The sequence below is a fragment of the Phyllosticta capitalensis genome (genome assembly GCF_038381095.1).
Source record: "Phyllosticta capitalensis strain CBS 128856 chromosome Unknown BKA78scaffold_1, whole genome shotgun sequence".
Lineage (NCBI taxonomy): Eukaryota > Fungi > Ascomycota > Dothideomycetes > Botryosphaeriales > Phyllostictaceae > Phyllosticta > Phyllosticta capitalensis.
The window spans coordinates 552,922-577,122 of record NW_027117439.1 but is presented as its reverse complement, the minus strand read 5'-3'; the positions used below and the strand labels follow the sequence as shown (position 1 = coordinate 577,122).

General features: G+C 54.6%; 11 protein-coding genes across 11 annotated transcripts; 7 read left to right on the top strand and 4 right to left on the bottom strand.

The window, feature by feature from the left end:
* Nucleotides 1-1,615: 1,615 nt before the first annotated feature.
* BKA78DRAFT_275654 (P-loop containing nucleoside triphosphate hydrolase protein) lies at nucleotides 1,616-5,736 on the bottom strand (the record flags this gene model as incomplete). The annotated part of the gene is made up of 3 exons (XM_066885560.1): nucleotides 1,616-2,176; nucleotides 2,232-3,416; nucleotides 3,464-5,736. 3 exons carry the CDS (start codon nucleotides 5,734-5,736, stop codon nucleotides 1,819-1,821), a joined length of 3,816 nt encoding a protein of 1,271 aa, XP_066748853.1. The 3' UTR covers nucleotides 1,616-1,818.
* A 471-nt stretch (nucleotides 5,737-6,207) lies between these two features.
* BKA78DRAFT_301367 (uncharacterized protein) lies at nucleotides 6,208-6,947 on the bottom strand. Its single transcript, XM_066887353.1, has one exon. It carries the CDS (start codon nucleotides 6,700-6,702, stop codon nucleotides 6,496-6,498), a length of 207 nt encoding a protein of 68 aa, XP_066748852.1. The 5' UTR covers nucleotides 6,703-6,947; the 3' UTR covers nucleotides 6,208-6,495.
* Nucleotides 6,948-7,193: 246 nt separating this feature from the next.
* BKA78DRAFT_243971 (uncharacterized protein) lies at nucleotides 7,194-8,493 on the top strand (the record flags this gene model as incomplete). The annotated part of the gene is made up of 2 exons (XM_066883990.1): nucleotides 7,194-7,827; nucleotides 7,886-8,493. 2 exons carry the CDS (start codon nucleotides 7,194-7,196, stop codon nucleotides 8,491-8,493), a joined length of 1,242 nt encoding a protein of 413 aa, XP_066748851.1.
* Nucleotides 8,494-9,203: 710 nt separating this feature from the next.
* BKA78DRAFT_301362 (uncharacterized protein) lies at nucleotides 9,204-10,410 on the top strand. Its single transcript, XM_066887352.1, has 3 exons — nucleotides 9,204-9,733; nucleotides 9,804-9,899; nucleotides 9,955-10,410. The coding sequence occupies exons 1-3, from the start codon at nucleotides 9,603-9,605 to the stop codon at nucleotides 10,076-10,078; spliced, it is 351 nt and encodes a 116-aa protein (XP_066748850.1). The 5' UTR covers nucleotides 9,204-9,602; the 3' UTR covers nucleotides 10,079-10,410.
* A 169-nt stretch (nucleotides 10,411-10,579) lies between these two features.
* BKA78DRAFT_348315 (uncharacterized protein) lies at nucleotides 10,580-11,506 on the top strand (the record flags this gene model as incomplete). The annotated part of the gene is made up of 2 exons (XM_066890612.1): nucleotides 10,580-10,718; nucleotides 10,770-11,506. The coding sequence occupies 2 exons, from the start codon at nucleotides 10,580-10,582 to the stop codon at nucleotides 11,504-11,506; spliced, it is 876 nt and encodes a 291-aa protein (XP_066748849.1).
* A 407-nt stretch (nucleotides 11,507-11,913) lies between these two features.
* Nucleotides 11,914-13,533, top strand: BKA78DRAFT_245201 (putative cytochrome P450 pisatin demethylase; the record flags this gene model as incomplete). The annotated part of the gene is made up of 2 exons (XM_066884105.1): nucleotides 11,914-12,231; nucleotides 12,283-13,533. The coding sequence occupies 2 exons, from the start codon at nucleotides 11,914-11,916 to the stop codon at nucleotides 13,531-13,533; spliced, it is 1,569 nt and encodes a 522-aa protein (XP_066748848.1).
* Nucleotides 13,534-14,073: 540 nt separating this feature from the next.
* BKA78DRAFT_301358 (uncharacterized protein) lies at nucleotides 14,074-16,393 on the top strand. Its single transcript, XM_066887351.1, has 2 exons — nucleotides 14,074-15,839; nucleotides 15,891-16,393. Exons 1-2 carry the CDS (start codon nucleotides 14,268-14,270, stop codon nucleotides 16,101-16,103), a joined length of 1,785 nt encoding a protein of 594 aa, XP_066748847.1. The 5' UTR covers nucleotides 14,074-14,267; the 3' UTR covers nucleotides 16,104-16,393.
* Nucleotides 16,394-17,204: 811 nt separating this feature from the next.
* BKA78DRAFT_231789 (transport protein particle component) lies at nucleotides 17,205-17,926 on the top strand (the record flags this gene model as incomplete). Its single annotated transcript, XM_066883785.1, has 3 exons — nucleotides 17,205-17,266; nucleotides 17,510-17,709; nucleotides 17,799-17,926. Coding segments are annotated over 3 exons (390 nt in total), but the record flags the coding sequence as incomplete, so codon positions are not given.
* On the top strand, nucleotides 17,805-18,580 carry BKA78DRAFT_4413 (uncharacterized protein). The gene has a single exon (XM_066893192.1). The coding sequence runs from the start codon at nucleotides 18,029-18,031 to the stop codon at nucleotides 18,485-18,487; it is 459 nt and encodes a 152-aa protein (XP_066748845.1). The 5' UTR covers nucleotides 17,805-18,028; the 3' UTR covers nucleotides 18,488-18,580.
* A 1,159-nt stretch (nucleotides 18,581-19,739) lies between these two features.
* BKA78DRAFT_290902 (malate dehydrogenase) lies at nucleotides 19,740-21,052 on the bottom strand (the record flags this gene model as incomplete). The annotated part of the gene is made up of 7 exons (XM_066885813.1): nucleotides 19,740-19,880; nucleotides 19,932-20,161; nucleotides 20,209-20,586; nucleotides 20,643-20,730; nucleotides 20,786-20,896; nucleotides 20,951-20,982; nucleotides 21,040-21,052. The coding sequence occupies 7 exons, from the start codon at nucleotides 21,050-21,052 to the stop codon at nucleotides 19,740-19,742; spliced, it is 993 nt and encodes a 330-aa protein (XP_066748844.1).
* Nucleotides 21,053-22,418: 1,366 nt separating this feature from the next.
* Nucleotides 22,419-24,035, bottom strand: BKA78DRAFT_4298 (histone-fold-containing protein). Its single transcript, XM_066893169.1, has 5 exons — nucleotides 23,674-24,035; nucleotides 23,560-23,573; nucleotides 23,451-23,507; nucleotides 22,765-23,400; nucleotides 22,419-22,713 (listed from the first exon to the last, which is right to left on the bottom strand). The coding sequence occupies exons 1-5, from the start codon at nucleotides 23,792-23,794 to the stop codon at nucleotides 22,582-22,584; spliced, it is 960 nt and encodes a 319-aa protein (XP_066748843.1). The 5' UTR covers nucleotides 23,795-24,035; the 3' UTR covers nucleotides 22,419-22,581.
* Between the last annotated feature and the right edge of the window lie 166 nt (nucleotides 24,036-24,201).

The following is a 24,201-nucleotide window of genomic DNA, read 5'->3' as shown; positions in this document are numbered from 1 at the left end:
GTATGCGCAATCCACCTTACTTCTACAACCAAGGGAGAAAATCCACCTGCTAGCGGAATTTTGCGTAGCTGGACATGCCGAGGTGGGAAAGGCCACTGAAGTGTTCGTGGATGCGCAGCCTTGGGATCATCCATCGGACCACGTGCCGACGAAAACTCACTAGCGCCACTTCGACCACTCTTTTGAAGTATAAATTGTCTGCCCCTCACCCTTCTTTCCTCTTCAATCGCTAGACAGCTTGTTTCTCCTAATGTGGCATCACACTGGAGTCCCACTACACTGGCTTCTTGCTAGAGTCACCATCGACAGCCACAAACTTGTTTTGAGGGGATCTGGAATTTGGACTTTGAAGGGGCAGGGGAAGAAGTGGGAGATTGCTCGATACGTTTAATGGATCTGGGCAGATTCAGGTGATATCGATGTGCCTCATCTTTGCATAACAGTGCTGGACAGAACTCTGAATTAGTTGTTGGAAGGCGGAAAATAGAAAATCGCAAGCTTTCGCGCTCGACCGAGAAAGCCAAAGTAAGTGGATCTTCAGGGTTGGTTGCAATAAATATAGGGGTGGTCTTGCCGCCCGCAATGCATGCATTGGTGTCACCGCAGCGAGGTACTCACTTGGAGGAGCAGGAGTAAATCAGTGGGGGAGATGGGGTTTTGTACCCAGGAATCTAGGCAGCAGAGTAGCTGTCGGGGTCATGTGGCTCCCCTTGTTACGCGACGCAACGAGAGGAGCTTTTGACCGGTCATGTGTCTGAGCTGGAGTTGGAGAGGTATAAAAGGGTGTCCATTCGGCCTCTTTGCAACCTCAACACAGCAGCCAGGTTGTCTTCGGGTTTGGGCAAAAGATAGAGAGAGGTCTCGTCACTGTTCTTTTCTTTTGCGCATCCTCACTCACAATGTACACACTGCTCCTCCTGCGGTTCTTCCATCGATACAAACTGTTCCAACCGGGACAGGGTTGGAAGAGCATAACAATTGCCATTATCAGGAGGGTTGAGTGTCGTCTTGATTGGATGACGGAGAGAGTCTCCGTTGAGGGGCGAAGTCGGGGGAACATCAGCGAGCAATCGGGGAGAGGGGGTGGAGGGGTCAAGAATTCGGGTAGTTTCAAGGGGTGGACTGAGAAAAACATGTGGATTTAGTTTAGGGGAGGGTGGAAGGGGGTGGGTTCAGTAGATACCCATAGCAATATTTAGGAGTGGGAAAGCGCTTCGTCATCCAACAACAATGCAGGGCAGAACTGTGTCAGTGTTTAGAGGAGAAGCATGGACGCTTTCGCAGTTGACCAAGCAAGGAGAAGAAAGAAGAGTGTGTTTACTCCACTCTTCACTAGTGTTTCAGCAGCAAGGCACTCACTCGATGTTTCGGAGGGAACAACTCAGGGGAGGAAGGGGGTTTTATATTCAGAAATATAGGCAGCAGAGTAGCCGCCCGCATCATGTGGCTCGTCAACGCACATGCGCCTGATCAGCGACGCAATGAAGAGATGGTTGGGCAGACGGGTCATGTGTAGAGCTGGAACTGGAAAAGTATAGAAAAACACAACCCAAGAGGAAGGATTGTCCGGCTCAATCGTCACTTGCAGTGTAGATGGACAGATACAACAAGAAGCTAGTACATTAAAACGGCACCAGTTGATTGGGGCAGTGCGCAGACCGAGAACGCAGCCTCTGGCAATGCTGGCTCAATCTCTCGTCGTTCAATTCAATCAATGTGCAATGATAACAAATTACCTACATTACACCGAGAAAGACATCGACATACACCTCGCCATGCGAGCGACCAAGCAAAACGCCCGTTTCCCCTTCCTCAACTCTACCCATGCTTCTCCAAATTCTGCATATTCGCCAACTCGAAATAGCGTCCGCGTTTCTTGGTCAGCTCAGTATGCGTGCCCTCCTCAACCACTCTACCGCCCTCAAACACGTAGATACGATCGGCTTTCTGAATCGTGCTCAAGCGGTGGGCGACGGCGATGGTAGTACGGCCCTGCGCGGCGCGGTCCAGGGCCGCCTGGACGACCTTCTCGGACTCCGAGTCCAGGGCCGAGGTCGCTTCGTCGAGCAGCAGGATGCGCGGGTTGCGAAGGAGCGCGCGTGCGATGCAGATGCGTTGGCGCTGGCCGCCGGAGAGGAGCGAGCCTCGGGTGCCGAGGAAGGTGTGGAAGCCGTAACTAGTATGTGTTAGTTATGAGATAGGAGGAAGAAAGGGGAAGGGAAGTGGCCTACGGCAGTGATGAGATGAAGTCCCAGATGTTGGCCTGCCGGCACGCGGCTTCGACCTGCTTGTCGGAGACCTCTTCGTTATCCATGCCGAGCATGAGGTTGTCGCGGATGGTGCCGCGGTAGAGCGTGGGCTCTTGCGAGACGAGGGCTAGTTGGCGCCGATAGTCGTTGATGTTGTAGCGCGTAATGTTCTTGCCGTCGACAAAGACGCCGCCGGCCAGGGGATCGTAGAAGCGCTCGAGGAGTCCAATGGTGGTGCTCTTGCCGCAACCGCTGGCGCCGACGAGTGCAATGTACTGCCCTGGCTTGACCTTGAGGTTGAGACCGCGCAAGACAGGCTGGTCTGGTCGTTTGGGGTAGCGGAAATGTACGTCGCGGAATTCAATGTCGCCTTCAAGACCTTTGAGCCTCTCCCCGTCAGTGGCCCATGCGTCGACGACCGGTTTGCGGTCGAAGAGCTTCTTGAGCTGGATGGCGGATTGCTTTGCCTTACCCATGTCGGGGGCGAAGGAAAAGATTGTGCCGGCCGACTGGGATCCAAAGGTAATGGAGGCGAAACACAGGAAGAATTGGAACAAGGTGTACTCTTGCTTCCCAATAAGTGTACCGCCGTAGTAGAAGCCGACTGCAGTGCAGAGAAACATGCCAGACTGCGAGGCGGCAAAGAGCAAGCTGGATTTCAGAATTGATTTGGAGTTCTCCCACGATTGCTTTTCGAGTTGCTCGTGGTAATTCAACCAGACGTCCTGCTCGCGAGTGAGGGATGCGACGGTTTTGATGGCATTGGTAGCCTCGCATGCGTAGGCCGCAGAGTTCTTGTATGCCTTCTTTGAACGGGCCTCGAAACGTGAAAGCACCCAAAACCGCAAGAAACCGCATCCTAGCAAGATGGGAATGCATGAGAGGCAAACAAGGCCTAGCTTCCAACCAATGGCGAGTCCGAGAGAGAGACATCCGATCAGAGTGGTCAAGACGGTCATGATGGTTCCAAGTGTTGGCCCACTGAGCCCTGCGAGATTGGATGTCTCTACTGAGAGGAAGGTTGTGAGGGCACCAGAGTTGTTCTCATCGTCGTCAAAGAACTCAATATCCTGGCGCAACATCTGGCGGAATGCTCGTTCGCGGACGCGGTGGATGAGCTTCTCCGAGCAAATGGCGAAACACAAGCCTTGGCCGGCCAAAGCAAAGCTGGAAAATGTTAGTTAGATAGCGGGGAATAGTCTCAGGAAACTTACAATTGAGTTGCGGCCAACATGACGTACATGATGCACCAGAAATTGATTTGGTCACGGAGCTGTCCAAACTGCCATGGCGGTTTTGCCAATGCGGTCACGGCTTTGGCGTAGAAGACGGCCGAGACAGGATTGCCACTGCCAGCGATGACAGACCAAACTATTCCAAGGAGCATGATATGCCACTCTTCCTTGTTGTACTTGGCAGTCATGGTGATGAGCTGTCCTAGAGGATAGTCTTCCCTTTCGTCGTCCTTCTTCTCCGCTAGCCGCATGCTAGAAATTGATTCGTGCGTCTTGAGAGGCCGCATGGGAAAGAGTCCAAGGTTCCCATTGTCATCTGGCGCCATTGAGTTGGCTTTCGGGAATGACGAGACGCGCTTCGCGAGTTCTTCATCCTCGTCGAAGTCGTCATCAGGAATGTTTGCCCCAGTAGCACCGACAGTCTGGGCTTGCACGAGTTGAAAGTAGGCTTGGCCCTTTTCAATCAACTGATTGTGCGTACCCTCCTCCACAACACAACCGTTGGACATGACAACAATCTTGTCTGCCGACTTGATCGTTGAAAGCCTGTGCGCAATGATGATGGTAGTTCGCCCCTTGGAAACTCTGTCAAGAGCATCTTGAACAACTGCTTCGCTCTTGGTATCCAGCGCAGACGTGGCCTCGTCTAGAAGGAGGATCTTCGGATCCTTGACTATGGCTCGCGCAATGGCAACTCGTTGCTTTTGACCGCCAGAGAGTAAGAAGCCACCTTGACCCACGTTGGTATCGAAGCCATCGGGAAGAGCCGCGACGAAATCGTAGGCATTGGAGATTCTAGCAGCGTCGTATACCATATCCTGTACCTTTTCTTCCTTCATAGTCTCAGCAGGTGTGCCAATAAGGCCATGTCGTATGTTCTCGAAAATAGTGCCAGAGAAAAGGACCGGCTCCTGCTGCACCAAAGAAATGTTTTGGCGGAGCCAGTGCAGGTTGAGTTCGGAGACGTCGTTGCCATCAAGATACACGTTGCCCCTGACAGGATCGTAGAAGCGTTCCACTAGTCCGACAATCGTAGTTTTTCCAGATCCTGAAGCTCCAACTAACGCTGTGCTTTTTCCGGCTTCGATGGACAAGTTAACCCCATTCATGACCACAACTGCTGGGCGAGATGGGTAAATCATCTTGACGTCTTTCAGGTCTATCCTGCCCATGACGTGTGGCAATGTTCGCCCCTCTCTAGAGGCGGGATCCATCGGTGAAGGACGATCAATGGTGCTGTAAATTTTGGCCGCCGCTGCAGTCGCATTGGTAAAGGACTGAATCCAGGTGTTGACGTTACCCAACGAAAATGATCCGATCATAACAGCCATCAGTACTGTAATGATTTGGACAATGGTCATGTCATCATCAACCAGATATCGTGAACCTTGCCAAAAGGCGAGGGAATAGCTGCAAAAGACTATTCCCATCATAATGCCGACTAGCATGGCCAGCAGGGTCTTCGTCTTCGTCCCCCAGTACTCGGCCGTATCCAGATGGAAACAGAATTGGTCGGCAAGCTTTTCGCGAGTACCAAAGGCCACAGCGTTCCGTATGGACCCAATGACCTCCTCGGCAACTGTTCCGGATTGAGCGTATACGAAGATGGCGTTCTTGGTGTACTGCGTAATGTATCTCGTTCCTATTCCCATTGATATGCAGATGGAAAAGAGAGTTGCGCAGAGGATAAGCGTCAACTTCCAAAACCTGATGAAGCCAATGACGAACGCGGCCATGAATGTAGAGAGGGATGTGATTACAAGTGTAATCTTCTCCGAAATTCCATCCTGCACCAGATTGGAGTCGAAGGTTATTCGCGTCGTGACCTCTCCGGCGCCAATCTTGTCAAAATATCCAACGTTTTGTCGCAAGATAGCAGCAAGGTAGTTTTCCCGTATTCTCAACGTGATTCTTTCTCCAACATAGATGCACCCGACGGTTGCGGTGTAGGTCGACGCGAAGCTGCCCAGACCGAGGTAGACAAAGTACAAGACGTACTTCCGTAATTCCTTGTGAAATTCTTCTTGATTTATTTGGCCAGCGAATAGGCCGCGGAACACGCCCGATAAATGCCCAAAAATGATCGTCATGAGTGGTAAGGTAGCTCCTGCAGTCATGGCCATAACGCAGGCAACGCTCAGTATAATCCACTCTCGCCTTTCCGCATACCGGAAACAAGTGAGGTAGGTCACAACGGTCGACGGCGTTTCCAGTTGTCTTCTCAATACTTCTTGCTCGTTTGGCGGGAGCATCGCGATGGGATCCCCGAACTGACCGCCGGGTGGCATTCCGGTACCCCCTCCAGGCGGTCCTCCAGTTCCTCCTCCTTGACCGCCTGCTCCTCCCGTTGGGGGCACTGGCGGCACTGGTGGTATTTTGTCTTTCTCGAGATCCGAAGGATAGGATGACTTGCTGGAAAAGGACCTAGTACTTCTTGGCGAGTAGTACATCGATGAGGCGCGCTTGTCGGTGGGGCCATTTTTGCTGGAGGGGTCGGCGTCTGGCTCGGTCGTTGAAGGAATCTGTGTCGACTGTGTGCTGTACAGGGACTTTTCAAATTCGAACGACCTCCGGCGGTCTCTGCGCTGGGCCATGATGTCCGAACTCCCAGCGACCAGGACTCTTGCGCGAACGCAGAGCGGAGACCTATGCGATGCGCGCGATTACGGACAGTGATCAATTAAGAGGTGATCCCAATTCGAGCAACGCTGCACCGAATTTGGTCTGAGAAAATATGATAATATTCAACCAACTGGCGGAGTCTGTATGCGTGGAGTGAAAAGAAGATGAAATTGAAAACTCCTCCCACTTCCACGCAACTGACCAGACCAACACGAGGGGAGCATACTTGTGAAACAACCGAGTCGGAATAGGGGAGCACGACGTTAGCATTACTTCCGATTACCGTACTCAGCTGGATAGATTGGAGCTAAAGCCACATGAGGGAAGCTTTGCCAGAGCTTTATTGCTCTTGGCTCTCAATCGGCAGGGAGCTAGTCCAAGCATGAGGCTCACAACCATGTCGTCGGCGAGCCAGATCCCTGACGCGACATCATCGCCAAGCAGCTGCGATACTTGAAGACACGCTGAGAAATGGAAGGTTCCGAACAGTAGCAGTAGGTTGATGTTGCTAATGCGCTGTTGCAGCAATAGCTCATTTCAGCGCAGGCTGAAGGAGCTGAAAGACTTAGATCCAAAGGTCCAAATAATGATAACATGGTGTGGAAGTGACCCTATTTATCAGTGTTCATGCAGCGACTGGTTCCTGCGCTAGCAACGATGTTTTGCCCTTCATGGAGAACGCGACCTCGGCCTTGGTACGCGCCGTTGGCTCTGATGGCCGAAAGGCACAGCTATTTGCGTCATGCTTTTTTGTTGGACAGTTGCCCGATTCTGCAGCAGGATCAATCTTCGTAATTTTAACAATGCTCGGTGTGAAGTTCAACAGAGTTGAAGAAGAGCTCCGAGGGGTGTTCATCTAAAAGTTGGGGAATCGAGGGAGAGATCGCCGCGGTCTAGCTGAGCCGAAGGGTGCACGTCATCATCGGAAGCGGGAGCCAAAACGCCGGCCCGAGTGCAAACAGAGCAAACACTCCAAACGTGCCAAAGTCTTGACTCGCCGCCTCCCGTCGCGTTTAGGTCTCGTCGAACTGGGCATCTCGTCGGATCTTCAACTCACACCCGCTCATCTCACCGCGCATATTCCACAATGGCCGAAGTCGACACCGCTACACCTCCTCAGGATCAGGCGCAGCAGAATGATGCTGTCGCCACCCTCGCTGAAGCTCCTCCAAATGATGCCGACAAGAGCACCGCCATCATCACGACGAATGCCGAAGGAAAGAAAGTGAAGAAGATCATTCGCAGGAAGCGTCGCCCTGCTCGCCCACAGGTCGATCCCAGCACGTTCAAGTCGGAGCCTCCACCGCAGACTGGCACAATTTTCAACATTTGGTACAATAAATGGAGTGGTGGTGACCGGGAAGACAAGTACCTCTCGAAAACCGCCGCGGCCTCCCGCTGCAACATTGCGCGCGACAGCGGCTACACTCGGGCAGATAGTGTTCCTGGTAGCTACTTCTGCCTCTTCTTCGCTCGAGGACTGTGCCCGAAAGGCTCCGACTGCGAATATCTCCATCGCCTCCCGACGATTCACGACATTTACAATCCCAACGTCGACTGTTTTGGCCGAGACAAGTTCTCCGACTATCGCGATGACATGGGTGGTGTCGGAAGTTTCATGAGGCAGAACAGGACTCTATACGTGGGCCGCATACACGTCACAGACGACATTGAAGAAATTGTGGCAAGACACTTTCAGGAATGGGGTCAGATTGATCGCAGTAAGTGCAGAAACGGCCACACTCTACTTAGGTCTACGGAGAACTGACAAGTCAATAGTTCGTGTTTTGAACAATCGCGGTGTCGCTTTCGTGACTTACAGCAACGAAGCAAACTCGCAATTCGCAAAAGAAGCCATGGCGCATCAGTCGCTGGATCACAACGAGATCTTAAACGTCCGGTGGGCAACCGTAGACCCAAATCCACAAGCCCAGAAGCGCGAGGCCCGTCGTATCGAGGAGCAAGCTGCAGAGGCAATCCGCCGAGCTTTGCCGGCAGACTACGTTGCAGAAATCGAAGGTCGCGATCCCGAAGCCAAGAAGCGGAGAAAGATTGAGGGTAGCTTTGGTCTTCAAGGATACGAGGCGCCAGATGATGTTTGGTACGCAAAGGAGAAGTCCGCGCAAATAGAAGCTGCGCGGAACGGAGGCATGCTTGAGGTGCCACAGGAGCAGAAATTACTTGAAGCCGCGGCTGAGCAAGAAGAGGAATACGACCAACGACTTCTGCTGGAACCGGCAAAGGAGAATGGCTCGGGGGGCATATTTGACGCAAGCACCTTGGCTGCTCTCAAAGGATCCGGCGTCACTTTCGCTGCCAACAAGAAGGATGAGGCCAAGCCGAAGGGCCCGTTGGTTGCATACGGCAGCGACGACGACAGTGATTGAAGTGGACACGGGGCCTTTGCGTGACTCCAAATTGACGCTGCCGTCTCTGGACGCTGGTCTCCAAACCAAAAAGGCCGCTATCTGTCCGTACCTGATGCGAAGACGAGATTCGAAAGGGTTTGCGGCAGGCTTCGCCAGTGTCCCCATCAATAGGATACGTTGTCATCAAGCATTCGTCTGCAAGCACCCCGACGGCGTTCATGCCAGGTTGAGACTCGATGGCATTTTCAGAGCTAGTTCTGAGCAGACCAAGGAGTATGTGAGATGATCGACGTCTCGACACTATAACACATCCAACTGAGGATTCCAGGGCGTAGAGCCCAGCCTCCAGCGCCGCTCCCAGCCCTGGAGGCATCGTTCTAGGACGCAATCGGCAGTAGGTAGCTACTCAGCAGCTCAATGAAAACACTAACAAAAGCATGATACCAATTGGAACACGAAGCCCGAGTGATGTCAGACAGAAGAAACCATTGTTCCGTGATCTGCAAGTCCCAGAGTAGGAATAAAGTAAACAATCCAGCTCCTGCGTAGCAGCTGATGGCAACTTCCGGATGCGTTTCCTGGTTGCCCTGCATGCTGCGTTGGTCTGTACACTTGGTTCTCCATTCTTTCGACGTCAGGCCATTTCCAGACCTTGTCGTTGCCACCGGGTGGACAGCTGCGTGCGGACCACGTTTCCTGGGGAGACCAGCCCTGTGGCCCAAAAGTAGGAATGACTCGCGAGGAAACCCTTCGGAGAAAACAGCGAATTGGAACAGTGATGATGCTGCAGGTGTTGAATCCAGCCACAAATTGTGCAGGTGGACAACGGGACTGCCTGAAGGGGACTGCAAGGCTTGAGAGTCAGAATAATTTCGGGCGGTTGGGCGGAAGCTGACTGCAAAGGCGCGTTCTCCGGGCGATGACGAAGGACAAACGGTGCGGTGGTTGTTGCCGTAGCAACTATCGGCCACCTTTTGTTTGCCTGACTGCCCTCAGAATCTTTCAACTTTTTCAAAGCCGCGACTCCTCTCGATACAGCTCATTCAAAAGCACTCGCATCCACCATCAAAGCATCCTCTTGTCTCCCAGAGAATCAGCTACCAAGCAACACACCTATCTGCCTCACCATGTCCTCCAACGTCCTCGCCGACCGCGACACCAACGCGCAACTCTCCACGATGAACCCTGCTGAAGAAGGCAAGCCCAAGTCCATGGAGTACCACCGTCAGCTGCTCGAGTCGCGCATGAAGAGCGGACAGTAAGTTTCCTACATTTCCTTATTCTAGACTCACCCACATCGCCTGTTCAAGGTTTGACCGTCCTCTCAGACTAGAGGAGTCCAAGTACGTCTCGCCCTCTGATGGCATCCAATCACCTGCCACTCAGAAGCTTGCCGCTTTCAAGAACAAGCACGGCGCCCAAAAGTAAGCTCCCGCAGAACCTATTGAACCCACTGCATTCTGACCACCCGGATTGCAGGGCCAAGCCCAAGACTCTGTTCGGCAAGATGAGCGCTAGGAACATGCAAGCCAACGGAGGCAACATGTTCGCCGACATCCCACAAAAGCAGGAGAATACTCCAAACGACACACCGAGCGCCTAAACGGTTGACACTGTCCCGTCTCTATCACAGCTGTGGGACAAATGGACACCATAGGCGATCCTAGAACGCCGCATCGACGCAGATGATGTGAGGCTGAGCTTCCGTCTGCATGACTGCATGTTCACAATATTCTTTCTCGGTTGGGTTGGGTCTGGATCTGGTAATGGCGCGGCGTGAGATACCCGGAAAGGACATTCTGGGATGGGCTTCTTTTCCAATCACTACGATTTCCTGTCATCAATCGGCGTCATGGGGCTAAGGGACATGCGGATACTCTGCCAAAGGGTGCATTGAAGCACATCGGTTCGGTCAATGAAACTTTCAAATAACAACACATGTGCCTTCTGCTCTTCAATTTCGCGCGGTGGCCCAGGCGACTCGATTCGGCATCTCGGAGATGGATGTTGCCAGCGGCAACGAATTAATCGCAACTTCGCGTCGACTCGCGCGCGCCAGCTCGATGGCTGTCCAGACTGATCACTGCTCACCTCACTACATTCTATGACGACCAACAACGACCACCGGCAATCTCTGGAAGACGAGATAGCTGACCTGGAGAGGCGCCTTCGAGATGCCAAAAACCAGTTGAAAGGAACCCAAACTCCTGCATCCCGGCCCTTGGGCCCTTCCAGCGATGATGGTATCGCTCTCGCCAGCAACAGCCTGGGAGCCATTGGCTGACCTCCCCAAGCATTGCACACTCTCCTGCTCCTCGCGGACTCTGCGCTTCCTTTGGGCTCATTTGCATTCAGCAGTGGCTTAGAGTCTTTCCTCGCGCACCATCGGCCCTCTCTACCTTCCCAGTCCCAAGTACCGTCCTTCCACCACTTCCTCCGGCTTTCGATATGCACGCTCGCCAGCACCGCGATACCATACGTAATCGCTGCCTACCGCGATCCGTCGCTCATTGCCGACCTCGATAATGACTTTGATGCAAGCACGCCCTGCACCGTCGCACGCCGCGCTAGCATTGCCCAAGGTCGCGCGCTCCTCGCGGTTTGGGATCGCAGCTTCAAGTCTCAACACGGCAATCCAGCTGCCGACACCGCTGAGGCCCTCTCTGCTCTCAAAGACTTCCAGGTTCTCCTGCGCGCCTCCAAATCCAACGCCTTCCTCGCACCAAACGCGCACCTCGCGCCGCTGTGGGGCCTCCTCACGCGCGTGCTCGGGCTTCCGCTGCAAGACGCCGTATACGTCTTTCTCTTCTCGCACGCGCGGACGGTGACAAGTGCCGGCGTTCGGGCGAGCGTGTTGGGTCCGTATCAGGCGCAGGCAGTGCTGGCGAGTGGGGAGCTGCGGGAGCGCCTATGGAGCTGCGTGGAAGAGTATTGGGACACGCCCGTCGAGGAGGCGGGGCAGAATGCGCCCGCTGTGGATCTGTGGGTGGGCAGGCATGAGAAGCTGTACAGTCGCATTTTCAACTCGTAGGTGGGGTGTGGCCGCGACTGGAGATCGAAGGTCGCGGCATATTTCCCTTCTCCCACACCAATTGCATTATCAAATTGGACCACGTTTACCGCGTCTCAAGACTATATGCAATGCTCTGATCTTTTTCGGAATTGAGACCACAAGATGCACAGTCATCGCACCAGTTCAGGTCTTGGAAGTATCACCGTTACTCGTGGGGCCCAGCTGCCAGCACCACATGCGGGGCCTCGAAGATCTTCGCAGCAGTCAATCAAATCGTGCACAGCCTATTGATAAGTTTGGGGGCCAGAGATATCTGGTACCAGAAGAAATCCCTTCTGGAGCTTCAGAGTTCAAACCAAATCATTGTGTCGGGATCTCTTGTACCAGGCTGGATCCTTTATGGCCTCAATCGGTGCACCAACAAAATGGCAGCAGGAATCGAAACACAGACAGCTCTCCAATTTCTCAAAGCTAATACTTTGCCAATCCTTTTAGTAGCCATCGTCCTGCGTCTCCTCTACAACAAGTTCAAACCAGGGCTTGCCTCGATTCCCGGGCCTCCTTTGGCAGCATGGACGGGATTTTGGTTCTTTTTGAAGGTCAGACGTGGACAAGCACACTTGCTGTCCATTGACTTGCATCACAAGTATGGACCGCTCGTCAGGATAAACCCGAACAAGGTATCCGTGGGCGACGCAAAGGAGATACGGAATATCTATGGACTTAACAAGGGATTTACAAAGGTCGGTTTTGCTTGCTAGTTCCTTTGGCGCTGAAGCTGATACCATGGACAGACTGCCTTCTATCCCATCCAGAGCATCATTTACAAACGCCAGCCTCAAGTAAACCTCTTTGCGACGCGGGATGAGGCCTACCATCGCCACATGAAGCGTGCCGTTGCCAATTCGTACAGCATGACAGCTTTGCTGGATAAGGAAGACTCCGTGGACACCTGCATCCGCATCTTCATGGAGAAACTTGGAGAGTTTTCTGAGCGCGACGAAGCTGTTGATTTGGGCGTTTGGTTGCAGCTGTACGCGTTCGACGTCGTGGGCGAGTTCAGCTTTGGCACACGGCTTGGCTTCCTCGAAAAGGGGCAGGACGTGGATGGCATGATGGAGACTATTTGCGGTCTTCTGGCGTACTCAGCGCAAGTTGGCCAGCTCCCAGAATGGCACCACGTCCTTCTCGGAAACCCGCTTCTCCGCATCCTCCTCCCCTCGATGGAAACTTGGAACGAGATCACGAACTTCACGCTCCGAGCCGTCGATTCTGTGAACAGCCTGATCAGCGACAGCAAAGGCGGCCACTCGACCAAGGAGAAGCAAAAGCTGCTCAATGCCCGCACTGACATGCTGTCACGCTGGACCGCTCTCGAACTCGGGTCCCCCGAAAAGATCAATACGCGCGACATCATCGTGCACCTCTCTACCAACGTCCTCGCAGGCTCCGACACGACTGCCATCGCTCTCCGCGCCATTCTATACTACCTGCTGCGAACACCTCCCAAACTCGCCAAACTCATTGCGCAAATCGACGCCGCCGACGCCGCGGGAGTCCTCAGCAACCCCATCACCTACCGCGAAGCAACGACACATCTCCCGTACCTGGACGCCGTGATCAAAGAAGGCATGCGCATGCACCCCAGCGTCGGCCTCATCCTCGAGCGCGAAGTGCCTGCCGGCGGCGCCACCATCTGCGGGCGCCACATCCCCGGGGGCACGATTGTCGGGGTCAATCCGTGGGTAACGGGTTACGACTCGCGCATCTTCCCAGAACCACACGCCTTCATCCCAGAGCGCTGGCTCGAGAGCAGTCTTGAGGCGCTTAGGGAAATGGAGCAGGCATGGTTCGGCTTTGGCGCGGGCAGCCGCACCTGTCTGGGCAAGAATATTAGCATCATTGAGATGAGCAAGGTAGTGCCGCAGTTGTTGAGGGAGTTTGAGGTGCGGTTTGACCGGCCGGACAGGGAGTGGAGGGTGAATAATCAGTGGTTTACGCAGCAGGAGGGTTTTGTGGTTGGGTTGAAGAAGAGAGTTGCTTGATTCATGTGGATACAGGCTTTGTATATGCACATTGCCTAGGACTCGATGATATGTGGGAAGAGTATTCTTGTGGTGCATTCATTCTGCGTACAGAGAGTAGGTGCCGAACAAGTCAGTTAGACTCTCAAAAGCACAACTCCACCGTATTCGTATTGGGAAACGATCCAGCTTTTGATTGACATTTGAGTAATGCGAAGGGACATGAACTATAAGATTAATAACCAAAGTGCTACAGGTGCTAAAGCGCGGGGATAAAGTAGCACAAGACCAATGGCGGTCAAGCCAATAGGGCGCGGGACGCGTCACCGATAAGGACATCAACACCAAAATCGCAGTTCAAGAAAAACATCTCTTTTCCAGCGTACCATGATCTTTTCAATGTGCACTATGTCGTAAACCACAAATTTCAATTTCTATAACCTCATACCATCAAAATGAAGCCGCATATCGCCAGCAGTCTAGTCCTGCTAAGCGGACTCGCTTCCGCCGGAGCAGCCGACAGCAGCAGCCATCAACACCATCCAACATTCTCAACATCATTCCTCAACTTCTCCTCACCAGCCCCCTACATCTTCTCCTCGCTCTCCGGCCTTCTTTCCAACTGGGCCAACACCTTCTTCTCTCAAGGCCATGCCATTACCGCCTGCCGCATCCCTGCGCACACGTTACTTTACCATGGCCGCCACGACACCGACCCACCCCCATCTCCCGAATGGCTGGCCTTCGACGTTGAAATGGCGTACGCCATCATGGGCAACCTGAAGGACTCGCGCATGCTGACTTACCGCACGACGCGCGAGGTACGCGCGCTGTACTTTGACGGCGTGAGCGCCGACTCGGTCGGCATTGGTGCAGAGTCGCAGATGGTGTTTTTGGTCGGCGACAGCGAGAAGCTGCGGGAGCGACCTTGGCCGCCCAAATGGGGGCGGCCGCCACCTGACGATGGAGATCACCATCGAGGTCCCCCTGATGGGAAAAGGCCTCCTGATTCCGGTCGTCGTGGCAAACAGCTCGATGATGACTACTTCAGGGCACGGGGTCTTTGCAAGTGGATCCAAGAGCATGGGCTAGGTGGCAAGGGATGGGGCTATGAAGGCGTTGTGAGGATGAATTCGGGCTTCGAGTTGATTTGGTGCGATTTCAATTCGCCGTCGTTGAAGCTCGTTTCCAATCTCAATGTGTCGGCGCCGCGGATTGATATGAAGCATGAGAAGCTCTGGCCTGGACCGCCAGAATCTAACCACCAAGCTTTCGAAATGTCAAACAGAGCTGACCAGATAGCTCTTCTCGAACGCAGAGGTCCGCTGGCTGCGCAGGATGATGGCGAGCATGAGGGAGCCCATGGACCCCATTTGGCAGACCTGAGCGAGCCGTTTCGCTACGCTTCCATGTGGATGTGGTTCAACGCTGGTGCCAGACACTACGGCCATACAAATGGTGGTCCTGGCCGGGGAGAAGCTCGCATTCGAGCCGACACCTGTGGTTTCTTCACCTTCTACGATCCGGAATTGGAGACTCAAAGTTCAGCCCTTGTGCAAACGGAGCTAAAATCGCTGAACCTTTCGACAGATGGTCTATGGAAAGCACCGCAAGATCCGAAAGAGAGGAACTCCGCGTTGGAACAGCTAATGAGGCGACGAAGGGCACACCGCATCAGCAACATGAGCAAGCAGGACGCAGCCGCCATGGAAATTTCAGTAGAGCGGAAACTCAAGGCAGTGCTTGGTAACGGGACTGCAGTCTGCAGCGGGATCGACTGGCACCTCACTGCGCAAGAAGTGGTCACCTTTTACGGCTTCAATCTGGCAGACCTTTTGAAGCTCTTGAACAGCGAGCCTGAAAGGAGCTGGATCACAGTCCGAGACTGGCTCGCCTCGGTCAGGGCCATCACCCATTGGTTCATGATGCCCTTTTATGAGTATCCCCCTGAGCGGCCTTACAGCGACGATACTTTGGAGCAAACCTTTTCCTTCGAGTCCGAGCAAGCGCAGATAGCCCTTCAGCGATGTCGTACTCAGTACAGTGTAGAAGCATACCAGTTGCATGAGGGCGAGCAGCTCTTATCCGGCACTGTTGAAGAGATTCTGGACGGGCTGTGCAAGACTGCGTTCCAGGTCGGCCTCAGCGTTGACCTCGAATGGCTCTTACACTTCAACAAAGCCCCCGAGGATCTGGACACTTACCCACAACTAGACCCCTCCGTCTTCAACAAGAAGACAACCTGGAAGAGGGCTGTAGAGGAGTTGATGGCGTGGCTGGGCTGGGTAGAGCAGTGGACAAGTTGCGAGGGGCCATGCGCCCAGAATGTACGTTGACTGGTCCTGATCTATGGCTGATATGCTAAATGCACAACGCAGGAAGTCTGCTACATTCCAATGTGGCCTGTCAACTTCATGATGGGTGATGGTCGCCGCCGTCGTGGAAGGAAAGACGGCGAGAAGGCCTCGAGAGAAGACCTTTTCCGTAGGGATAAAGGCGACGGCCCACCCGGTAATGGCATTGGTTGGTTTGGACAAGGACATCTCTGGGATCCAGTCTGTGTCAATGCATCTGCTTACCCGCCGCCTTGAGATGGGTAAAGGTGTGGCATTGGATGTTTTGGAGCGCATCTTAATCTCATGTGTTATTACAAAAAGAACAGAAGACATGAACTAGGCTATTCCAGAAGACGTCAAGGAAGCGAAGAAGGAATGACGAGAGAGATGAATGATGGCCCCTTTTGGCGAAGTCATTGGGGACCATGAAGGTTCCGCCTTCCGCGGTTGCAAACATGCCTGATGACATGAAGCTTGAAACCAGTTACAAGGGTCCCCGACTAAGAAGACCGTTACTAGCGCTACATCTACAACAAAACATCAGATACAGCACTTGTCGCGAAAAATCATGCCCGTTTGAATCGGCAGTCGAGGAGTAGTGCAGATCCAACCAGCGCGGAAGTTGTGGCCGCAGATCCAGCCTCTCACCGACGGACGCAACGTCACGCTTTACGCACAGCACAGGAACCAGGCAACGGACATCCCCAACCGCACCTCCGCGTCTGCGCAACCACGACTTGCCGGGGCACCTCGTACTCATCCATCCTCCGACCGCATCCACTTGAGCCAGCCAGCGAATCTCACCTTGCGCAACCGGAGAAACGGCTCGACGCTGCGCGCTTACGGACACCAGCAAACCCCCGACGGCGACGTTGCTTCCCCCCACCATTCCCCCGGTGTCCTTTTCTACGCAAACCTCGCGCCCTTCTATAACCCAATCCGTGTACAAAATCCCTTAATCAGAGGAACGCCTTCCAGCTCGTCCACCGAATCGCCCGCGTATCCCCCGTCTTCAAAATGTCCTACGACGGCTCAGCCACGACCGCAATCGCGACCTCCGCCGCCAATTCGACGCCCCCCGCCGTCATTGATCCTTCTGCGTCTGCCTATTTCAACGCCTCATGTATGGACTTCCTCCTCATCGAGCTCGTCCCCATGGCCTTTCGCATGGCGGAGGAGCTCGCGGCCCGCGAAGAAGAATACCTTGCGGCAGTGCCCTCGCAAATACGGTCGACAAGCAATGGCAAGGGGGGCATGGCCAGCCCTGGATTGGTGTCGTCGAATGGCGACGCGGGTGGAAAGGTCAGTGTGGGCGGCCCGGCGACGGTTGCGTCGGCGGATGAGGAGGAGTTGAGGGAGGCGGCGCTGTACAGGTTGGATATGCTGGGTTATCGGGTGGGATTGGGCATTTGTGAACGGTGAGTGAGAGAATTCTTCTCTTTTTGCTCCGCAATTCCTGGGAGTGGCATTGGAGCCAGTGGGACAGGGGCGCGGGATAATCGCAAGCCTCAGAGACGCGGAGAGCTTACAAGGCTCAACTCCGAGGCATTGTCCCTTGAGGATGCTCCCCATGCTCTCTCTCGACCCACAAGATGCCCTACCACCAACACAAGCATTTTCCGAACCACCAGTAATCTGCGTACTGACATCTATTTCCCCAGATTCTCGCGCGACAAACCCCGCCTAACCGACACGCTCGACGTGATCAAATTCCTCTGCAAAGACCTGTGGACCATGATTTTCCGCAAGCAAATCGACAACCTCAAAACCAACCACCGCGGCATCTACGTGCTGACCGACAACTCCTTCAAACCTCTATCAAAAATGAGCCTGGAGAAGGGAGAGGGCGAGCAGAGTCTGAGTAAAGCACAGCCGGTATGCTCATTCCCACGTGCCCTTTCATAGAGAGGGAGAAGCTGCAAGTTAGATTGAAAGAATGACTAACAATAGCCTTTGTGCTGATGCAGTTTCTCTACTTCCCCGCCGGCCTCATCCGCGGCGCCCTCGCCAGCATGGGAATAATCGCAACAGTCTCGGCCGAGACGACAGGACTGCCGGGCGCCACTTTTCAAATTCGCACGCAGGGCGCCAAATCATAGAAGGATAAGCGCTTGCCGGAAAGCCTCCTTGTGTCGTTGCTGTTGTGATACCCGCTTGCGAACGAGTTCGCCAACCGCAGCATGAGCACGGAAATGAGACAGAAGCCGCCGACCTGTGTATCGCAAGCGGACAGCACAGCAGGCGTGGCTTGGGAGTCAGGGGCTTGGTGTAGGGAAGAGTTTTTGGTCTCTGACTTCGCTACGCCACAAGTAATCGAGGAGCCTCCATCAGGCAGATGGTATGACAGCATCACCACCGCCCTGAGAGACAAGCCGACCGAATCCTGCAACGGAGAGGCACGGGCAAAGACGGCGGGCTGGGCCTCTCGGCAGCAAAAGGAAAGGCAATGCACCTGCCCGCTTCCTCCTGGGAAGAAAGAAAAACGCCTCAAGTCAACACACAGAGGTCATGGGATGGGGGTTGAGGAGTACGAGCAGGAGCAGTTGCGGTGTGAAAAAGGTTGGGGAATGTCGTTGCCGTGTATCCCTTTTTCATTGTTCGGTTCTATTCCAGTTATACCCACGCACGGCAGAAGATGAAGAAAGAGAGGGACGAGGCAGTGAAAAGGAAGTGAAAGATGCGGTTCGTCTAGCCCATGCCAGTTGAAAGGCAAAAAAGAGCGGCCTTCGTTGCTTGGGGGTTAGCCTCAGGTAGTGGAAGGACGAAGACAATGATGGAATAAATCAAAACAGATCCATTCTTAACAGCAGCACTCACAAAAGACCATGACCAAAAGACGCACACGCACTACTCCATCTTCAGGAACCCAATCAAAATCACGCACCAATCCATCCATCCGTCCATCCATCCTCCCACCTACGCGCGCTCCCAAACAAATCTGGTCATCGCACGCAACCAAGTCCCCAAGCCCAACCAACCCCCCACCATCCTCGCACGCAGACATTGCAAGCGCCCAACCCTCACAAAATCGCACCACCATGACACCATCATCATCATCTGCTCGTCTTTCCTCTGCTCGCTAAACCAACCACACCAACGGAAACAACTGGAGCAGCCAGACGCACGCGCGGGGACGGGACGGATCGGGCCCCAAACGAGGGAGAAGTCGGAACGACGGACCCACTTTGGCAGCTAGCTACGGCTCGATCAATGGACAATGATTTCCACATCCCTTGGACCCTTTGCTCCGGCTTGCCCACATTTCTTCGGGGGGTATTTAAGTACTTTGGGGGGGCGCGCGTGTGTGTCGCGTGGGTAAATCGAACTTCCGTTTTTCACCCAATTGACCCGCTTCGCCATTCGACGTTCGATATGGCTGCACCAAGCTCGCGTTGAGCTCGACATCTACTGGACCACAGCAAACAAACGCGTCACGTCACATCATTCGAGGCCGTGCAGCCAGCTTTGAATCATTTCTCAGGATTCGGATTTGAGGTCGTTCTACGGAAGAAAAGGCGAGATGGCAATCATCTCGTCCGTCATTCCTGTCCTCCGTCACATCCCTCCACTCGCCAGGTCGTCATGCCATCATGCACTTATATTCATTCCAGCGGGCGGGTAGCCCGCTCGCTCGCTCGCTCAACAGCTCGCTTGTCATCGCTTCTCTCGCCCGTCACCCGAAATCAAGTCGAAAAGGAAAATTCGTCTCGTCTAAAAAAAGAGTCATCGATCGTCTCGTGCCGCGCGAATCAACGATTGTGAGGTCTCACAATCTAACTGCCAAAGAATCAGTTCCCACCATTAGCCTGTCAACTAAACGGCAGCGAAGGGATGGACCAGCTTTGGCGCTGCGCGAAAGGCGCATATTGGAAAGAGGTAGGCGATTGATGCTTACTTCGTGGGAGGGTTCTTGACGAACTCGACGCCCTTGTCGATGTTGGTCTTGAGACCCTTGTAGCAGGCCTCGAGCAGCTTCTTCTCGTAGTCGTTCGCGCTGCTGACAACGTTGTACGCCTTCTTGGCGCCGTCGGGCTGGAGAAGGGATCAGTAAGAAAATTCCCCAAAATTTTTGACTACACTTACGCCGAGCTCGACAGGGACGGAGAAGTAGTCGACACCAGTCTCCTTGGCAATGGCGTCACCACCCTCAACGCCGGGAAGGTAGACGTAGGTAGGCTCGATGATGCCGCTCTCGCCCTTGACGGCCTTGAGGACCTTCTCGGCGAAACGGAAACCAGCGTAAGCCATCGAAAGTGTAGCGGAACCGGCACCGTCCTTGGCCTTGACGACCTCGTCACCACCGAATTGGACGCCTGTCGAAATTAGCAGCGCACTTTGGGTGAGCGGCAGAAACACATACGGTTGACAAGAGCATCGAGCTTGTCAGCGGGGATGTTGGCAGCAGGCTTGGCCTGGCTGAAGAGGGGAACAATGGTCTCGCCCGAGTGACCACCAATGACGGGAATGTTCAGGTTCTGGGGATGCTTCTCGCCGACAATCTCGCCAACAAAGGTCTCGGCGCGGACGACGTCGAGGGTGGTCACACCAAACAACTTCTTGGGGTTGAACTTGCCCGCGGCCTTCATGACCTCAGCGGCAATGGGGACGGTCGAGTTGACCGGGTTGGAGATGACCAGGATATAGGCGTTGGGTGCGAATTCGGCAATGCCCTTGACCAGGTCACGCACGATGCCGGCGTTGATCTTGAAGAGGTCGTCGCGGGTCATGCCAGGCTTGCCTATAGCCAGTCAGATAACCACCAAGGTGCATGTCAATTGTGCAAGTGTCGCTCACGAGGAATGCCGGCGGGAATCACGACGATGTCGGCGCCCGTGAAGGCCTTCTTGAGGCCGTCATCCTTGGGCAGGTAGCCAGAGATTTTCTGAGGGTAGGATATCAGCCAAAGTCCGCGTTTCGGAAGGAGCGGGTAGACGTACGGCCGTGGACGAAATGTGGGAGAGGTCGGTCGCGACGCCGGGGGTGTTGACGACATCGTACAGGGCCAGCTCGTCAATAAGCGGGGAGACCTTGAGGAGGAGGGACAGCGGCTAGGGGGTGTTCGGTCAGCGATGTAGCGACGAGGCGGAGAGGCGTGATCTTACCTGTCCGATGCCACCAGAGGCGCCAGCAACGACTGCGAGGGTTCAGCTGGCCTGTTCGCCGAGTGAAATCCTGTGACGGGGAGCCCCACCTGCTTTGACCATTTTGACGGGATTGTTTGCACGAGGGGTTGGACTAGGTGAGGGGTAAATTGGAAGTCTGTTGACGCGAAGTTAGAGACGAGGAGTGATCGGGAGGCGCGCGCGTGCGTGAGAAGTCGAGAGGTAAGAAGAGTTGAATGTGTAATGGTTGAGAGAGCAGAGGTGGAGGGGTGAAGCTTAGACGCGGGCCGGGCGTGGCCTCTTAAGGCAATCAACGACACACGCGGGGAACTCGGTGGGAGGTGTGTGGGCGGGGCAGCAGTTGGCCACCACACAAGAGCTCTCACGTACCTGCAATTGGTAGAATGTTGACGCGAGGTGGTTGATTGATGATGCGAAGAAATGTCGCTGTAGAGCCGCACTTGATGCTCTTATACTATTGCAGCTTGGACAAATCCCGGGACCGCATCTGATCGGTCAACCCAAGCCAAACCTGAACCTCCCGTCGTGGCACCCGTAAGCGCCAACAGGGTCTCTGCTCTGCCCAGGGCTAAAAGTGTACCCCGACGATGGTATCTTTGTGCCGAGACGCCAAGTCGCTGACAGGATACATGTACCACCCATGTGCCCCGCTGCGACTCTACGATAGGCAGCGAACCAACGTTGATGGAATTGAGAGCGACATCAATACGTTTCGAGACTTCAGGGTACATGGCACACGTTTCCCGTAACGCCCTTTGGTTAACCCTTGGGCCTCAAGGCTTAGTTAGCTTCCCAAAGATACATCATCAACATGTGCCTGTTGTTTGACGTCAAACCCAATCCTCCCCCGCTACGCCTGACGTCTCAACAAGAGTAATGGTTGCTTGTCCCCTGAGCAGTGTCGGCAGAACTCTTCGTGGTATTTACGCCATGCCATTGCCCGACCTCCTGACGCCTTCACTCGATGCTCATGCTCGTGCAAATGCCACGGCAAACGTCACTTTGCCGCCCTAATCAACGCACCGGAATGTCTTCGAGGCCTCGGCCAAGCAGACCCTTTCGAACAATCACTGTTGCTTCCTCGGGACGATTCGGGACCAGAGCACCAGCCGAACGACCGGTCCATCCCGTCAGCCATCTATCACGACAAACGCGACCTGGCCAAAGCGATAAAAAAGCGGAAAATAAGTCTTGACCACCCTGCGAGTGGGAAACGCCTTGCTGTCCTTTCGACGAAGCCCTGCCCAAGCCCCTCCAGAGAGCCGGGGTACCGCCATTTTCCATCCCCAGCCAGCCCTGCCTGCCAAACCAAGTGAGATATCTACCTCCGGCCCTATGCGTCCTCCAGCCGTAGCCCAGGACTAGCGTCTCCCAAACCCCAGCCCTATGATGCAATCAGAATGCCGAAATGTAACGAACTGGAAATGAAAAAAAAAGACAAACATGTGGCCAACTTGTCTTTCCGCGCCGTATGGCTCCGTGGCACTCAAGCGCTCCCCGGCGAAATAATTGTTCTGAAGAAGAGAAGGAAAAATCAATGTCATGTAAAAACCAAGCCACCACTCGGCCAGTCCAGATGAGGCTGACCCCGAACAGAAATCAATGGAACGCTACCCCACGTAGTCTTCCCTGTCTCCTTCGGCATCAGCGTCGCCTTCACCTGGGTCGTGGGCTCCATAGCTATGGCTTGGATCACCTGCCCCAGTCGGGTCTGGAGCACGTTGCCCTCCGACGTACATCTGCTGAGCGCAGCAGTTAGAAGATTGGAAGACGCGTCATGATTGCCGATTTACCTGTTGGGGAGGCATCTGATAGCCGCCGTACATGGACGGGTCAAACATTTGCTGCGGTGCCTGTCCGTACGCTGCAGATGGGTCGCTCTGAACCGGCGGCGCAAACATGCCTTGCTGCTGGGTGCGGTAGTCCTGCTCAATGTGCGGCGCCATGCCATAGTCTGGCGGAGCCATTGGGTGAGGCGGCGGGTGCATGCCCGTCTGCTGGACCGCGCCTGGCTGAGCCTGCGTATTGGCCTGAGCCTGTGCCGACGAACTGCTCTGGCCGCCGGACCGCTTGTGCGATGTGGCCTCCTCGCGAGGCACAATGTCAATCAAGAAGTCGAACATGTCGGACTTGGCCAATGCATTTGCGATGTCGGAGCGCTGCAGCGTGCGCCTCTTGTTTTCCTCGGCGTGTATCCAGGCGCGCATCGTCAGCTCCGTGATGAACATGTCGCATCCCTTTGCGAAGAGGATGGGAGCCTCGGCCGAAATCATTTTGACTTCAGGGTCCGCCTTCATAACCTTCTTTATCCGCGCCAGCGGCAGCTGGTGGAGCTTGTAGTCATGGTCGTCCGTCTCGAGCTTGGTGACTTGCTGCTGCCAGTAGGTGTTGAGGATGTCGCGATACTGGCCAGTGAGGCCCTGGTTGACCTAGAGGCGCGTCAACACGACCGCGTCGCGGACGAGACAAGGAAGCATACGTTTGCCCATTGACCTGTAAAAACCTCTGGGTTCGGCGCGTGGCCTTGCGCGGCAATCTAGGCATGGAATCAGCAGTGTTGCGGACGGGCCGGCGATGTTATGACGTACACTTGCGCTCGCTCCTGCAAAGAATGTGCGTGTCAGTGAGAGCGCTTCGCTGCTTCGCGGTATGGGCTTGGCTGGGAAAGCTTGACATATGCAAGGCTCACAGCGACGACGTACCATAGTGGCCGCCATTGGCAGGGTCGTAGAGAGGGTTTCCGTTCTGGCCGTCGTAGCGGCGGGGCGGAGCCTGCTGTCGCATCTTTTGCTGACCATGTCCTTGGAGATTTGATGGGTCCATGATGGCTAGGCCGATTGCGCGCGCACTGGCGGCAAGACGGCTACCATTCGCTGGGCGGGCTGCTGTGCTGGACCGAAGCGCACGAGAGTGCAGGCGGGCGCGGGAGGCAAGAAATTGATTCGCCGGCGGGGTGGGAGGAGTCGCGCGGTGATGGAGAACTGTGGATGCGATGGAAGCGGGTGTTGCAGGCTCGTAGCGTCAGAGATGCGGTGAACTGGAAGGCTGACTATGTAGGAAGAATGAAGTGGGGAAGGCAGAGCCGGACACGGCAGAACACAGTGATGGATGCGAATTTCAACGTCGCCCGCGCGTCCGACCTGGCGTCTGGTCCTGTGTTGCCGCGATAATTGAGGGCGAATATACCGTCCGTTAGTTGCTAGCAGCGCAGCAGTGTTATGTTTGGTCCG

Excerpts from the sequence above, each read along its gene's own strand:
- BKA78DRAFT_301367 (XM_066887353.1), bottom strand. The coding sequence starts at position 6,702 with ATGTTATCATTATTTGGACCTTTGGATCTAAGTCTTTCAGCTCCTTCA.
- BKA78DRAFT_301362 (XM_066887352.1), top strand. The coding sequence starts at position 9,603 with ATGTCCTCCAACGTCCTCGCCGACCGCGACACCAACGCGCAACTCTCC. Across the intron at positions 9,734-9,803 it reads TCGCGCATGAAGAGCGGACA|ACTAGAGGAGTCCAAGTACG; the intron begins GTAAGTTTCCTA and ends CCGTCCTCTCAG. Across the intron at positions 9,900-9,954 it reads AACAAGCACGGCGCCCAAAA|GGCCAAGCCCAAGACTCTGT; the intron begins GTAAGCTCCCGC and ends CCCGGATTGCAG.
- BKA78DRAFT_301358 (XM_066887351.1), top strand. The coding sequence starts at position 14,268 with ATGGCGTACGCCATCATGGGCAACCTGAAGGACTCGCGCATGCTGACT. Across the intron at positions 15,840-15,890 it reads AGGGGCCATGCGCCCAGAAT|GAAGTCTGCTACATTCCAAT; the intron begins GTACGTTGACTG and ends TGCACAACGCAG.
- BKA78DRAFT_4413 (XM_066893192.1), top strand. The coding sequence starts at position 18,029 with ATGAGCACGGAAATGAGACAGAAGCCGCCGACCTGTGTATCGCAAGCG.
- BKA78DRAFT_4298 (XM_066893169.1), bottom strand. The coding sequence starts at position 23,794 with ATGGACCCATCAAATCTCCAAGGACATGGTCAGCAAAAGATGCGACAG. Across the intron at positions 23,401-23,450 it reads TTACAGGTCAATGGGCAAAC|GTCAACCAGGGCCTCACTGG; the intron begins GTATGCTTCCTT and ends ACGCGCCTCTAG. Across the intron at positions 22,714-22,764 it reads ATCAGATGCCTCCCCAACAG|CAGATGTACGTCGGAGGGCA; the intron begins GTAAATCGGCAA and ends TGCTGCGCTCAG.